General features: G+C 36.7%; 1 protein-coding gene across 1 annotated transcript; it reads left to right on the plus strand.

The window, feature by feature from the left end:
- The first annotated feature begins 326 nt into the window (after positions 1-326).
- On the plus strand, positions 327-15,202 carry LOC107589978 (disks large-associated protein 1-like). The gene is made up of 7 exons (XM_016278569.1): positions 327-937; positions 1,859-1,941; positions 6,899-6,964; positions 7,205-7,620; positions 9,600-9,691; positions 9,874-10,026; positions 11,374-15,202. The coding sequence occupies exons 1-7, from the start codon at positions 758-760 to the stop codon at positions 11,584-11,586; spliced, it is 1,203 nt and encodes a 400-aa protein (XP_016134055.1). The 5' UTR covers positions 327-757; the 3' UTR covers positions 11,587-15,202.
- Positions 15,203-17,517: the final 2,315 nt, after the last annotated feature.

A 17,517-nucleotide genomic window follows, 5' to 3' on the forward strand; every position in this document is an offset into this window, starting at 1 on the left:
ACTTTATTGAATTGTTCTAACTCTAGTATTATATGCCAACTTTAACTTATTCTACTCTATTTAGACCATTTTCTATTCAACTCAACTCAACTCAATTATAGTATATTTAGTTTACTTTATTCTACTCTTCTCAACTTTATTCTACTCTGTTATATTATGCTGTGCTCAACTGTACTTCATTCTCTTTTACTCAACATTGTTCTACTCTGAAATTTTTTTTTGCTCAATGCAACTTTTTTCTACTCCACTCAAGTCCACTCTACTCTACTGTATTTTACTCAACTCTGTACTAATCTGTTCTAATCTATTCTAAAATATTGTATTTCTGTTGTGTTGTTCTCTAGATGATACTTTAAATAGTTCCACGATACTCCAGTTTTACCTTCATTTCCTATTTTTATCCCTTTTCACATCATGCACCTACAGTTATTGTCTTGTTATATTTTGACTGTTAAATTAATTTTGCCACTAATTGGTCAGTTGATGAATGTGCTAATTAGTTGTGCAAAATTTCACTGAGTAACCTATCACTTCCTCCTACTCCACAGTATCATCATGTATAACCACCTACAAAAAAACCCCACCCCCAGTCCCGCCCAGGTCAACACCCACCAGACCATACATCTCTATAACAGCCCAGAGCAGCACAGAATCTGCACAAGATGCCTACAATGAGCTCACCAGTGCTGGTCCTGCTAACCGGGCCTTAGCAGCAGTCCAGTCGGGCCTCAGCAACTCCACAGAGAGCATTGATAGCATGAAGGCCCTGACAGCAGCCATCGAGGCAGCGAACGCTCAAGTCCACGGCCCAGCCAGCCAGCATGTGACCAACAGCACCATTACCATCACCACAGCCTCCGCCACCACTAGCGTAAGACACATCTCACAGGAAGCTAAGAGAGATGCCCTCAGGAAGTGCCTGTCTATAGGGATACAGGTTGGCCACACACACTCACACACACGCACATCTGTGTTGCCTGTAGGGTTACAGATTGTATAAGCCAAACCAAACTTACATAGAAAACAAGAAACAGAGAATTATATGTGTAATTCAATACAGGATTCAATCAATTTACAAAAAATAAGTAAACATTCATCTACTCATATTTATGGAAAAATAGACTGTGTCTCAGAACCTTCAGAACAACATACTAGTACACTACTCTTATTATTTCTGCAATATAAAGATATGGCAAAAATAGTAACATTAGTATCCCAGTATGCAATTCCAAATTCAGCTGAGCATTTTTTATAGAATCTAGGCCTACTGTGATCATTAAGTATGCGCTAAGATTGTGTACACTATGCCCAAAAATGCTGTTGTTTTGAGAGACAGCCATTATTAATGGTATATTCTCTGATTATTAAGTAGGCATACATGTAGTATGCACTATGATGCCCAAATATGCTATCATTTAGGTAGACAGCATATTGGGTTTTAGAACACAGCCATTATCTATAGTATATTCTCTGATTTTTGTGTGTGCTTCAATACATTACATGCTATGATGCCCAGAAATGCTTTCTAAGTACATTGAGTTTTGAGACACAACTATTAACAACAACTTTATAGCATCTATATAGTATACACTGTGATGCTGTCTAGATAGGTAGCATCCTAGGTTTTTAGGGGCACAGCCCCTAACATTATTCTCTGATTATTAGCCTAAGTATGCATCAATGTAGTGTACAATTTGCACATTTTACATCTACATCATTTAATACTAAAATATCTACTGACAAATTAGATAGGCCAAGACAAGCACATTTGCAGCAGCAAATCTGACAAGAATAATTCAAAATTTACTTCTGACACCCAGACTCCATATTGAATGCGCGTTTGTCTGTGTTTGTTTAGGTGGACGGTCCTGAGGAAACCAACCAATCAGAAGTGCTCTGCAAGTTTCAGTCGGTCGGCATTCAAGTAGAGGAGGAGAGATGGTAAGTTTATCTACACCCACTCACTCTCTCTCACACACAGCATATTCCATTACATCTCTCCATCCTTTAACTCCCAACATGTGCTCATTCAGATAAGATAAAGTCACTTAAAACATTACAGATTTGAGGATAGTGATTATAAAAGTGGAAGAATGGAAGGTGTAATAGGAGAGAGAAAAGAAAGTTGTAATTTCAAGCACATGCTCCTGTGACAAAGACCCTCCCATTCTCTGTCTCTATTTCACACACACAGCTGTCCCTATCATGGTGGTTTGGGCATTGGGGCCTCCTGAAAGGGTAAAGGAGTGGGAGGCAGAGAGACAGCTGCTCTGTGTGTGTAAGCGGGTGTGTCTGTGTGTGCGTGCACGGCCATCTGTTGCTGTGCCCATTATGAAGCAGGCAGGCTGCTGGGTCACAGACATGGTCATGTATCGACCCCCTGTCTCACTTATCTCTCGCTCTTGCTTTCTTTTGCTTTCTCTGACTCGCACACCCTCAGATGTCACTGTTTTAGCATCCTGTGAGAGGGAGGGACATAACGACAGGAGGAGGTAGAGGCCGCTAGATGTTCAGTCTCTGTGTGTTTCCCTTAAAGTTCTGCTATAGGTCCAGCCGAAGCATTGTTAAATCACTGTCTTGTAGCCAAAGTGCTGCTCAAGAGTACAGATCAAATTCCAGAGCAAATATGTTACACTCACACACACATACTGTGTATAAACAGTTGTTTTATAGAAGGTTGGATATGTTTAGAGTCAGTTGTCCTGTTCCAAATCCAAGTGAACTGTCTATGGAGGCAGTATTTTAAGACATGCTTCCAACACTGGTATACCTTGATATCCTTCATAACCAACAGAATCCATAAATAATGCATTATGTATTGAAAAAAAAAGTAATTTGGTGTTGTTTCTGAGTGTTTTACATTCAGTACAAAAAGGAATTAAAAATACCTATGCAAAAAAATACTATTTTTATTATATTATATTATACACTGAAAATTACAGTTAGATTAGCAACATGCTGACATCACAGTATTAGTTATAAATATATTTCATTAAGTACTGAAATGTATAAACATTTTGTTTAATATAGACTATACCAAATACTTATGTGTGCTATGCATTTTTATGCTTTGTAGAGTGTTTAGAGTATTGTGTGATTGGCTTAGCAATATGCTAATGCTGAAACATTGTAAATATAATTCATTCAATACTGAAATGTATAAGAAATAGAGTATTTAACATACAGTATGTGACCCTGGACCACAAAACCAGTCTTAAGTATGAGTATATTTGTAGCAATAGCTACAAATGGGTCAAAATTATCTATTTTTCTTTTATGCCAAAAATCATTAGGATATTAAGTAAAGATCATGTTGCATGAAGATATTTTGTAAATTTCCTACTGTAAATATATAAAAACTTCATTTTATGACTGGTTCCATGTCCAGGGTCACATATACTATTTTACCCAGTATCTATGTATACTATGTATTTTTTGGCTTTTTAGACTATTTGTGTTTTTAACTTAGCAATATGCTAACATCAAAATGTTGGTTATAATGTTCCCAGATAGCACACGCACATCTGCAATATGTCTGTTAAAGATCACTTCATCTGTAAAGCATCTGCTGTGTACAAACATCTGATAAATGTCTTTAAGATTTTAGACTTTAGAATGTCTATTTGACATCTGATAGAAAACGTCTTAAAGACCTATTGCAGATGGACAAACTAAAAAATACATCTTGCAGATCTAAATGCAGACATCAAATAGACGTCTCCGTGATGTACGTGTGCTATCAGGGTTATTTTATTCAATACTGCTAAGTATTAAAATACTTCAGTTTAAAACTGGATTGTTTACTATCATATTAGAGTATTGTGTTGGTAGTTTAGCAACATGCTAACATCAGTCTCTGCTTATGTAGATTGATACAGATTATGTTTAAGATGCTGTCTTAGTAGGGAGCTGCCTATATAGGAGCTTACTAGGTTTTGAAATTGAAACAATATGTGTATGTGTACACATGTATATAAGGTTTGGACTGGTAGCTGCCAGCATTGAGGAGTTGAGGGCAGCAGATTCCTAGACAGTGAGAGAGGGACACACAACACACACACACACAGGTCGCCGGTATTTGGACTTTGCTGAAGCATGCCTTTGTAACTGAGAGGGAATACAGCTGTAAAACACTGGCACACACACACACGGCTCTCCTAGTACAGGTCTGCTCTTGTTTCCTGCTGAAGTCAGTGCCTTTGAACTCTGTGTAGAGACTCCTTTAGCACGTCATAGACTCTTTTCCTCCTCCTTAGTGCGTTAGGAACGAAGGAAATTAAGGAATGAGCCCCAAACCAATCACGTCTAGCTTCTTTTGCTCTGGGGAGGTGCACTATAGCAGGTACAAAGACATATGTGGTACTGGCAAACTGTTGAGCTCCAATACTTGTCTAGATAGGTAGATAGATAGATAGATAGATAGATAGATAGATAGATAGATAGATAGATAGATAGATAGATAGATAGATAGATAGATAGATAGATAGATAGATAGATAGGTGTGTATTTTGATATGTAAGATAAACAACATAATAAAGCTACCCTGTTGAAAAAACCAGCATATGCTGGTTAGGTATGTTTTGACGCTGGGATGCTGGTTTAAGCTGGTCCTTTGCTGGTCCTTTGCTGGTTTATGCTGGTCCTTTGCTGGTTTATGCTGGTCCTTTTGCTGGTTGGGTTAGTCCATATTTGACCCAACATTGGGTTGAAACAACCCAGCATTTTTTAGAGTGTATGAACACGAGAACCACATACACGCACACAAACTCTTTCTTATGATATGATTTACAGAAGGCAATGATTACTACCATGTGAGCGGAACAAGAAATGAATACTCTCTCTTCTCTCTCTCTCTTTCCCTTGTGCCCTTTATTTGTCTCTCTTCCTCTCTACAGGAAGTAGTTAACTGATATGAAACAGGCCTCTCTGACACACACACACACACACCAACAATCCAAAATGGTCTTTAATAGGAAACAAATGGTTAAAAAAAGATATCAGAACTCAGTATGTTGTGAAGGAGAACAGACACAGATTATTGGAAGGATGGGTGAAAATAATGATTGTTCAGTTCATGAAAAAATGAAGAAAGAAAAAAAAAATCCTCACAATTTATGGCCTGTATGTGCTATCATTCTTTGTGTTGTGCCTTCTAATAAGCCAAAATTAAAATGCTCAGATGCACAGACACACACAGTCGACACACACTCAGGGTATGGTGAGAGATGTCAGTGTGCTTCAGTGCACCTGAATAGAGCAGGTGTCCTACATCTCCAATACACACACACACACACACACCAGGCAAACACAGAGTAGCTGATCTAAGCCAGATTGCTTTGATATGTTATCCCTCTCTATTCCTACAGGTGTGTGAGTCTTTGTGTTTGTTACACTTGTATTTGATATCATGGTCTACAGTTACCTAGAAGGACGTTTTAACAGAAAATTACAAGCCAGTTACTGTATTTATTTACTTATTTTTTTAAATCTTAAGTATTTGAAGTGTTAGTTTTTACAGCTTTTTCAACATTATGGGGCATTGGTAACATTTCATTTCACAGAATTTTTAAGCATCATAGGCATATTTATACTTCATTTTAATGGAATTTTTGGCTACAGTATGTTTTATTTTTTTATTACATTTCTTAATGATTTAATTTTTGGCAGTGGCTATTTGCACTAAATGCCATAGATGCTATTTACACTAAGTGGAAATAGCAATAGGTTCTATTTACACAAAGTGAAAATAGCAGTATTTTTTAGTGATATGCTATTTACACTAATTGCAAATACGGATAGATTCTATTCACAGTATATAAAAATAGTATTTTCTTTGTGCTATGTGTAAAATAGTAGATGCTACTTAGCGCAAATAGTGGCAGATATTTGCACCTCAGTATTGTAGTAATTAAATAATAACATATAGAGTGTAAATTATCATTTTTAATAAAATTATTAAATAGATGCCACCTTATTGGGACAATAAAGCTCTCAATACACCTACCCCTAAACCTACACGATTTACATTTCATAATTAAATACCCGTAAGGCACTTTATTTCCACTTTTCAAATTTTCCCTTCATTTTTATTGAAAATAAATGCTTTTCCAATCTGATATGTAATGGGAAATGGGAGAAGAATGAGTTCGGCAAAAGACAGATTCGAACTTTGGCCGATCGCGGTTACGTCAAAAGTTACTGCCATGCACCTTACTTACTGCTGCTGTTGCTTGACAGGCATCTTTTGTAAATGTTGTGTAGCCCAACCACACGTTGGTAGGCGGAGTTAGTGTAAATAGCATCTGCTAACAAGGCGGGCTATTTGCACTTAGTGTAAATAGACATTCCATTCATTTTGACATTTTTGATAATAGAGAATAGCATTAGATGCATTAAATTAGGGGTGCCCAAACTCGGTCCTGGAGGGCCGTTGTCCTGAAGAGTTTTGTTCCAACCCCAATTAAACACACCTGAACCAGCTAATCAAGCTTTTACTAGGCATACTAGAAACTTGAAGGCAGGTGTGTTGAGGCAAGTTGGAGCTAAACTCTGCAGGACACTGGCCCTCCAGGACCGAGTTTGGGCACCCCTGCATTAAATGATTGAAAGGGACACTAAAAACATAGTTACAAAATATTTATATTTCAAATAAATGTTTTATCCTTTAAATTAACTTTCTATTAATCAAAGATATTTTTAAATTGAAAATAATTTTCTATTGTAATAACATCTGACAATTTTACTGTTTTTACTGCATATTTAATCAAATAAATGCAGCCTTGGTGAACCTAAGAGACTTAATGAAATTGTCCATAAAAACTGTGTTATTTTTTCTCACCATATTGTGGTCAACAGTTTGAACACAAACTATACAACATGGTTAATCTTTTCTTTCCAGCTATCGCAGAGTTACACGCTCCAACAGCGTCACCACTGCCGTTCAAGCTGATCTTGAGAAAATTCAGTTTTACCATCACAGGAATAAATTACATTTACATTTTTTTTAATTGAAAATTATTTTCTATTGTAATAACATCTGACAATTTTACTGTTTTTACTGCATATTTAATCAAATAAATGCAGCCTTGGTGAACCTAAGAGACTTAATGAAATTGTCCATAAAAACGGTGTTATTTTTTCTCACCATATTTTGATCAACAGTTTGAACACAAACTATACAACATGGTTAATCTTTTCTTTCCAGCTATCGCAGAGTTACACGCTCCAACAGCGTCACCACTGCCGTTCAAGCTGATCTTGATCTTCTGGAGGGTCTTGGCGATGACCAGTTCACACAGACCCACCAGGGGCCCATTGTCCGCCAGCCATCCCGAGATTCATCCACTTCTACTGTCAGCATCCAGGGCTCTGGGAACCACTACCATGCCTGTGTCCAAGATGACTACACCGACGTGGACTTTGACCCCTCCATTCTGCCCCCTCCAGACCCCTGGATGGATGGAGCCATGGAGGAGGCATATGCGAGTGGGGTGTCAGGGTCCGTGTGTCCGCAGGACGGACGCTGGTTTCTGAAACTGCTGCAAGCAGAGGTGGAGAGGATGGAGGGGTGGTGCAAACAGATGGAACAAGATGAGAGAAAGAATGAGCTCCCAGAAGACAGTGAGTGACTCTGAGATAATGACTATCAAAAAAGTAGTAGGCTGCCTATCTAAACAACATTATTAGGCATTCATTATAGATGTTGTGGAAGTTTCGATGGGTCACTGTAGACTATACACTCATTTAGATTGTTCGATTCAACAACATTTTGGGTATTATAGACTCATTCAGAATGTTCGATTCAATGTTCATTTGGATCATTAAAGACATATATATTTGATTTAACTGCATTTTTGAGCATTAGAATGTGCGATTCAACTGCATTTTGGGTCACTGTAGAATAATTTTAAACGTTAGGTTAGATAGGATCATTGAAGACTTATTTAGATTGTTCGATTCAACAATATTTTGGGCATTATAGACTTATTTAAATTGTTTGATTTAACTGCATTTTTGGGCATTAGAATGTTCAACTGTATTTTGGTTCAGTGTAAAAGTATTTTGGATGTTCGGTTCAACAGCATTTTTTGCTCATTGAAGACTAATTTAGATTGTTTGATTCAACAATGTTTTGGGCATTATGGTCTCGTTTAAAATGTTAGATTCAACTGCATTTAGGGTAAATGAAGACTTGATTAGAATATTCTATTTAACTGCATTTTTAGGCATTAGAATGTTCGTTTCAACTGCATTTTGGGTCACTGTAGAATCATTTTGATCATTCGGTTCAACAGCATTTTGGGTCATTATAGGCTAATTTCAACAGCATTACATTTCTGGAATTTTCCATTCAATATCACTTTTTTGGGAGATTTGCATGTTTGGTTTTAACATTCCAAATGCATCTTTGATAAATTCTTTCTAGGTGGGCAGCTCACAATTTTAGAGTTATTCTACACTACACAGGAAAGTAATTTTAGCAAAATGGCTTTTGTAGCTAAATCATTGAATTTTCTAATTCCACAATGTTATTTTAAAGTCAAGTAGTCATTTTGTTGCAAAACTAGAGTGACATTTGTACAGACTGTGTCTAAGTCATTTGGAGAATAATCAGCCACTTTAACAAAACTACCAGTGCACAAGGTCATTTCACAGTCTGGTTACCTCCGGCCGGACTCTTTCGTTTTATCCCACTTCCCGCCTTTTCCTTGCTCAAGCACACACACCCACACACCCACACACACGGCGCAGTGACCATCTTCGTGTCAGTCACAAAGCCTGCTTGTTCATCTATCTCCTGTCTGTCTCCCTCTCACATACCAGACATTTCTACCAGCAGGGAGCCACCCGTCTCCCTCGTTTCTTTAGCTCCCTCTTTCTCTGTATATTTTCTTTTTCCTCTCACTGTTTCTATATCTGTCTCCTTCCACTCTCTCTCTTCTCTAACCCTTCCCTCTTTCCCTGAATACATAAAATATGCTAATCTGTCCGATGACAGCACATTGTTTGCCATATGGTCTCTTGCTGCTGCATATGTTAAACAGAGCGAGTTCATTTCGTCGGATCTCTGTTTAAACTGCCTCATGGCTCCAATCCACAGAGACACGCTGCAGTCACTCCTCAGGCCACAGCAAAAGCCTTTATATGACCCCCGCATGACAAACATTAGCTTTATTTCATTAGATAATTCACCTCTGTTTGGCAATCTGATATGCTGTTTACTCTTTTTCACTTTTAATCTATCTTTTTACATCACATTCTTGATCTGTATGTGTGTGTGTGAGTGTCTTAGCTCGTTGGCTTTGGCGGGTGTTTGTTTGGTGTGTATGGTAAACACTCCGCCTGCTCCTCTGGTTCCTGCATTTGGGTTCCCAAGCCTTAGATATGTATGACCCTTTCTCACTTCAAAGAAAGATCATTTAAACATTAACCGAGTGTCTAAGCCTTTGCGACACACACACACACACATTCACTAATGTGTTACTACGTAGAATCTCTCATACTGTGCTCTCATCAACTTTTCAAGCTACTTAATCCAGTTTTCTTTTACTAAACTTGTTTTCCACAGCTGATTTTCTATTCTTTTTGTCTGTGTTTAGTTCTCGGCAAGATTCGTAGTGCGGTGGGTAGTGCGCAGTTGCTGATGTCGCAGAAATTTCAGCAGTTCCGGGAGCTCTGTGAAGAAAACTTGGTATGTATGGGGCACACATCCATTAGCCAATCAGAGCAGAGCTGCACTTGGTAGCTCCGCCCTCGAATGGCAATGTTAGCCTGAGCAGTATTAAATCAGTATTACCCAATTAGATATTATGTCTTTTTTTTTTCTTTCAAATTAACAGATGTTTTGTGTATAATCTGTTCTCTGGCTGTCAGAATCCCAATGCCCACCCACGGCCCGTGTCTCAAGATCTGGCAGGATTCTGGGACATGCTGCAGCTGTCCATTGAGAACATCAGCCTGAAGTTTGATGAGCTACACCAGCTGAAAGCTAACAACTGGAAAGCACTGGAGCCTCCTGAGAGAAAGGTACAGATTTTACATCACAAATCCAGATGCATTACACACTCTATAAAAATGGCTAAGAATACCACAGTTGACACATGTTAATTTGCAACGCAGTATAAATACAGTGCAGTGCCATTTCGTTGGCATGCTTAAGATAAATGATTGGTGTATTGTAACTGTTCGATATATGTATGTCAGAGTAGATGTCATATGATTTAATGCAAACAAAAACAAGACTGTGAGGGGTGGAAGAGTATTCTGTTCAATATGCCATTCTGTATTGAACAGTTCCCCCAAATTTAAATTCTGTCATTGTTCCAAACTGGTATATTTTTCCCTTAAAAATTAACTGTTTCGACTAATTGTACAGTTTGCTCTTTCATCACATATGAATGAAGCCTGAGGCCTTCAAGGGCACAAAGAAGGGCACAAACACAGCACGTAAGCATTATAAAAGTAGTCCATATGACTTGTGCATTATGTTCCTGGTCTTCTAAAGTCATATGATAGCTTTGTGTGAGGTAAAAATCAAAATCAGGGTCATTATATCAGTTGTTAACTGCTGCCATCAGAAATTGAGCCACTGAGTTGAGAATCTAATCAGTCCAATTTGTCACCTAATCATTCGGATCACTGTTGTGAACTGGTTTATGTCTTAAAAATTGTGTAAGCTAAACCAAATAATCATTCAAACGAATCAAAAGAATAATTTGTTAGTGAATCAGACATATCTACTTCTCTCATAAATTCTTATGAACAAGCCAAGGAGTGCTAGGACAGATGTCAAGTCACATGGACAACTTTAACAATGCTTTTATGGTGCTTTTGTGTCCTTTTTGAAGCTCCACAGATCCAGTTCCTATTTATAGGAGTTGCATGGAAAAGAACAACCAGCAAATTATTCAAAATTTCAGCACAAATGTATTAAACAGACAGTTTCCTGTATTTACATTCAGTTAAATATGGCGTGACCTCTGACTCTAAGGTCTATTGCTTCATTATTTAATATTTTATTTTAATGTTATTTTATTCATGAATGTTGCATGTGTTATGCTTTGATCTGATTTGTTTTGCTCATTTTCTTATTATTTTATGTGTTCTTTGTTTGACAGTGATCTGGTTTTGAGGCGATGCTCCCAAATTGCACGCTGCATGTGCTTTACATCCAGTGGTCCCGTTCACCTCATACCAAATGGGTTGAACTCTTAGCTGGCAAAAATGGATCACTTAATGTATTTGGCTGATGCCTGGCACTCAAACACAACTAAATATTGCCGGTGACCCAACAGATGACCCCACAATTGCATGCATTAACAGTGTTGTGTTAAGTCGAGGAGTGGCACTAACCAGTTTGTCGTTGCTGTCCAGGAGAGGCGCGTGCCCCCTCCAGTACCCAGGAAGCCGGGGAAAGGTCCCGTGCTGCTAATGAGAGACCGGTCTTTGGAGGGCTCCCAGCGGTTGGAGGCCCGTAAGCGGCTCTTAGCGGCTAAACGCGCTGCTGCCTCTCAGCGCCAGAGCTCTGCCACAGAATGCGCCGACAGCATCGAAATATACATCCCAGAGGCCCAAACTCGATTATAAACACTGAAATCCGGGTGCTAAGAAGCCTAAATAGACACACACACACACACACACACATCTTCAACCAAAACACAATAGCACTGAATGACAAAGGTAGGGTAGCTGTAACATAATCACTCCTCTTTTCTTGTGTAAAGGAGAGTTTCTTCACTGTGGGCTTCTACTGTATGTATTTACGACTTAATTTTACTCTCTTCCTCCGTCCTGCCATTTGCGATGTAGCTCCCATGTTAAACTCCCAAAGACTTTTAATATTTCTATTGGACACTCTATATTGTTAAAATAACCAATAATATATATATATAGACTCATGCCTAAAATACAACATATTATTATGTCTGTTGATATTACTACCCAAATAATGCACACTGCTGAATTTTATTATGTCATTTGTAGTTTTTTGCAGTTACCGTGTAAGAGCCATGTCTTGTGTTCTCAAAGAGGACATAACTTCTAAAAGGGCAACATACCGATCACTTCTGAAGATTTTAATGCCAATGTAGCCACAAATTCAGTGTATGTATGTAAATGTGTGTGTCAGGCTTTTAGTGCATGTATTACACTCTCTCACTTGTCACCCTGCACCTCTGAGACAGGGCGAGGTTGTTCTGTTTTCAGTATCGGGGGATAGAATGGAAAAACCACCTCTTCTCTTCTTTCTTCTCATATTTTTCAACCTCCCACTCGGTCATCCTCTCCCGTCCTCTCAAACCATCCTATCTCCTTTCCTGTTTACTCACTATCATCTCCCCTCAGCAGAACCACTGGACATAGATGTCCATCATATCTATCAAGTGTGACACTTTTATCTGTCAGCGCTTAACGTGTTCACGTCATTGACAGAAGCGCTGTCAGAACACGCCACTCTTCACGGCTCTGATTCATTAGCCATTCATAAATTAGCAATGTGTCACGTTATGAAACGTTACATACAGGCAGTCAGGGATTTCATTCAGCATTAAGCCCCGTTCACACTGACAGCGATGAAGTGATGCAAAGTCTTTATTTGTCAAAGATTTCAGTGACATGAACAAGGTGGTGCAATGTGGCCATATCCAATGAATTGCTGCTTTATTCCTTTTGGTTGCGACTAAGTCAAAACAATCACAATTATGAAATAAATATTCACAGTCTATAAAGCCAAAATTGTGACCCACAATTGTGGCTTTGTGGATTGTGAATTTTTATTTCATAATTGTGATTGTTGTGACTTCACGTAGTAATTATAATTTAGGTTAATTGCGACTTTATATCGTTATTATAACTATCACAATTACATTTAACATTCAAACAGTATATCACAAGAGATTTTATTTCTCATAATTATGATTTTACGTAATGTAATTGTGGTTTTAGATGTTAATTGTGATAACATAATCGTGACTGTTTCTCGCAATTGTGTTTTCATGTGTCATAGTCACACAATGTAGTACAATTGTGACCATATATCACGATATATTGTATAGGCCTATCTCTTAATTGAGACTTTACTTCATATAATTGCGGTGGTGATAGTTGAATTTTAGGTGATAATTGTGATTTTATATCGTAATTGTGACTTTATTTTTCGCAATTAGGTTTTTATATCTTTTATATAAGTCGCATTATTAGAATACCTCAGTTGTGATTCTGTATATCACAAGAGATTTTTTTCTCGTAATTGTGACTTAATGCTTTTTCAATTTTAAGTGATAATTTTGAGTTTATATCGTAATTGTGGTTTTATTACTTTTACTCTCATAATAAATATATCACAGTTGTGACCCTATATATCAGGAGAGATTTTATTTCTCATAACTGTGGCTGAACGTAATTACAAACTTATGTCAAAAAATGCAACTTTATTTCTCAATTGCGGCTTTATTTCTCACATCGTGACTATATCTTTATACCTCACAACTATATTTGAACTTTATGGCTTATTTAACTTCAAATAAAATTGCTGTCAATGTGAACGGCCACAACAAGACAGGTCATTTTCTAATTCTATGGCATTAAATAGCTCCGCCCACTGTGAAATCTCATTGGTTTATTCTGCTCTTCATAACTAAACATTAAACATCTGATTGGCTGTGATAATGTTATGTCACTCAGCAGTTTCTCCTTCAGTATGGGCAAATGATCTTGGCAGTAAACTCATCACATCGTGCCCTTTTAGGACATTTTCTTGAACTTGGCATAAGATTCTTTTTAAAAAAATGCACATTATTTAGCATATTTTGTAAATATATTCTAATTATAAAACTCCTTCCCGACTGCTTACTTAAATAGCTCCTCCCTATATTTGTCTAAATGTTTGTATAAATGAATATAAAGTAAAATATCAGTATTTTATAATGGAGTTGTAGAGATATTTAAGACCCGAATAAACACATTTAAACTTGCAGACCATCATTTTCCTCTTTACCATTGCTTATGACTTTCAATAATGCTTAAAGTATCATTTTAAATAATACAACTGCAATGTCACAGCTCGATAAATGTAATACATACACATTTTAGTTAAAAACTCACATTTTGCTGAGTAATTTATTCATTGTATTTATAATCACAAGCATGATAGGCCAAGTCAGTCAAGTGTGTGTGTGTTTTCCACATCAAGTGCATGTACCCAAGTGCTTCCTAATTGACCTGAAGGCATCTCTCTTTTGTCCAACCGATATGTAGCACAGTTGATACTTTGTAATATAGATCAGCTAATTTCTTTTGTTTTTATTTATACAAAGGTGTGTATACTTTCAGCAACCCTGCAGAGACAGTGCAAGTAAACACATGTATCAATGCAGAGCACATAACATCAGTTTATTATTTCTATTTAAGGAAACCTACTTTAACCATTGAATTACACTCTTGTGCTGCTCATGTAATTGATTTGTAAACAGCGCTGCATCATAGTTGCACTGACAGGTTACTCGATACTAGTCAAAACCTAACTGCACTGTCTCATATTTTTCAATAACTGATAATACTAGTTTGCACTTGTTAAATATGTTAAATAAACAGAGCTATTTCTTTTTTCTTTCTCAGAATATTTCACTGTGGATAGACACATCACTATAAATATATATATATTGATATTAATTTCCCAGCAGCCAATGTGCAGCCATTCTCTTTTTTCATAGACAGTTCGGTTGCATTGGCTTTAGTTTGATCCTGTAGGTGTTTATCTTATTAACTAAACTCTTAGTTCCAGTTATTATGCACTAGAGCCCTTCTACTGTGGTTAATGTTTGTTTGAAATATTATTGATGTTTAAACGCTCGGCCTTAATTTATGAATATATGATAGTCATGCACAACGTAGCCTCAGGGGAGACTATATAACGTGTGTATGAATGTGCGTGTGTATGTTTGTGTATGTGTATATCATGAACAGGTCTTATACTGGAGATGTTACAGTACCAATTAAAGCATTCAATATTGATGACAAAATAGCCATTCATATTGATATTTCTGTATCAATGTGTCCAGTAGTATTTCATGGCATTTACAGTCCAAATTTACACCAAAATTAGGAATAAATTTGTCTTGTTTTGGACAATCAGTGATTAACACAAAGGAAATCCATATTTTATTTGTAAAAAAATGATATAAATAAAATACTGAAATGTTTATTGAAATATTAATTGATTACATTTCATTTTTAGTATTTAAAAAGATATTTATGAGACATAGAGAGATATTTTGAGAGACTATGTAGCACTTACGTTTTTGCAGAAAGTGATCACAATCTCATTTTCTTAACCGTTGTCATTCACTGATGTGAAAATATCAGTTTATATCTGGCAACATGATAAGTCCTGACTTTTTTAGGGTTTTATCTCCCAAAATAGAAGATTAGACTGCGTATTGTTGCCAAAATGTGGACTGTGCACCCACCACAATGTTTTGGGAAATGAAGACAGGATATTATGTATTTACTGTTCTAGTAAAAGCATAAACTTGATCAAAATGACTGTGTGTAAATACATGAATGTTCTTCATTGTAAATGTAACCTACATCTAAGGATATCTTACTACTTACATTTTGTATTTATTGTAACAACACTGTTGATGTTATGGCACGTGTGAAATTTTGATCATTAAAACATTACAGATGCTCACAGCCATGGAGTGATTCATTTCCAAATAAATGTTTGTTCTATCCTGAATGAATGAATGAATGAATGTTTTACATAGAAGCCCGTTTATACATTTCCTACTTTTTTCCTCATAATTGCAACTTTGTATCTTACAACTGTGACTATATCTTTTGTAATTGTCTTTATTTCTCAGAATTGTGACTTTAATTGTCAATGTTGCGACATCTCGCAATTATAAAAGTCCCAAAAATGGCATTTTAATCTCTCATAATTGAGACATTTATCTCAGAGTTGTAACTTTGTTTGTCATAATTGTCTTTATTTCTCATAACTGCGACTTTATTTCTCCCAATTGAAACCCAGTTATATCTCACAACTGTTTATATTTCTCAAAAACTTTTTGTAAGTGTTGCAACATATCTTAAAATTATGACTCTCACAATTATGACTTTCATGTAATTGCAGATTTTTCACTTATGTGACATCTCACAAGTACAGCTTTATATATCACAGCTGTGATTTTATTTCTCATATTATATATACTTGTGACAGTTTTCTCATAATTTCCATTATTTCAAGTAATTGCGACTCTTGTAATTGAAACTTTATTTGACACAATTGCAACTATTTCTCATAGTTCTGATTCTCACAATTTGGCTTTTTATCTCACAGTTGCAACAATTTCACATAACTACATCTTGATTTTTTTTGTAATTGCAACTTTATTTCCCATTGTTGTGACATCTCACAATGATAAAATCAGCTGTGATCTTATTTCTCATAATAGATACATAGCTCACAACTGTGACATTGATATAATTGTCTTTATTTCTTGTAATTGCAACAAGTTGACTCACAATTTTAAACTTTTTTTTGTCTTTGTCTCATAATTGTGATATGTAGCCTAATGGTGACTTGCATATCTTTTATTCTCACAGTTTTTTACTTTATATCTCACAATCTTTCTGGTTTTAAACATCCTATTACCTTTTACATACTTTCCTACTGTTAACTAGGCTTCATAGTTTTAAATCACTGCCTGAGGCCTGAGTAGGAGAACAGGTCTTTGACTCTTATTAATAGACACCTTCAGGCATCTCCAACAGATGAACCCAGACAACATCTAATGTGTGAGAGACATCCATTCCATCCAAAAGTCTTCAGTATGTAATGTCTTTTTAAATATAGGTGTTGGGTTAATTAACTGCTTTGAGCTGCTAATCACTCTGAGCATTAGTTGTCAGATAGACCAATGACCCTTTGAGTTGTTTGTTTGGATCGCGGCCCAGTGAGAAGTCTAAAGTAAAGAACAGCTGTCTAACCGAGTGTGATTGAATATCCAGAACAGACGTGTCCCTGCTAATCCGTCTTTATTGTCTGTGCTCAGATACACAAGACCTGCACACTCTCACAGACGCCATTGGCAAGCCATCATTGACGTCTGGTTTTAGCTACCGCTAATTAAATGCTGGATTATGCTAATTGCGTTCTTGTGAAGCTTGCACACAGAAGAATGTCAGTATGATTTAGCAATAGCCTGTAGGAACTTGCTTTTAATAGGTGTGAGATGTCAAGGCAGGGCAGTGGTGAATCGGTATAGATCACCTCATTTGGATGTACCTGCTCATGCTGCCTTCCGCTTTATGAAAGCAATCCACCTATTCTGTCAGGCAGGCCTTACATGTCATTTTTCAAACACTACTAGAAAGAACTGTCATTTTAAGGCTAAGCTTTCCCATGCTACTCTTTGTTTAGAGGTAAAAACAACCTTGAATGTAAGAACCTTACTACGAACACACTTATCGAACAATGTAGTTAAAAATAAGCTGAAGAAAGGAGATGAGCGCCCA

The sequence above is a fragment of the Sinocyclocheilus grahami genome, unplaced genomic scaffold, assembly GCF_001515645.1.
Source record: "Sinocyclocheilus grahami isolate Dianchi unplaced genomic scaffold, SAMN03320097.WGS_v1.1 scaffold122.1, whole genome shotgun sequence".
NCBI classification, from domain to species: Eukaryota; Metazoa; Chordata; class Actinopteri; order Cypriniformes; family Cyprinidae; genus Sinocyclocheilus; species Sinocyclocheilus grahami.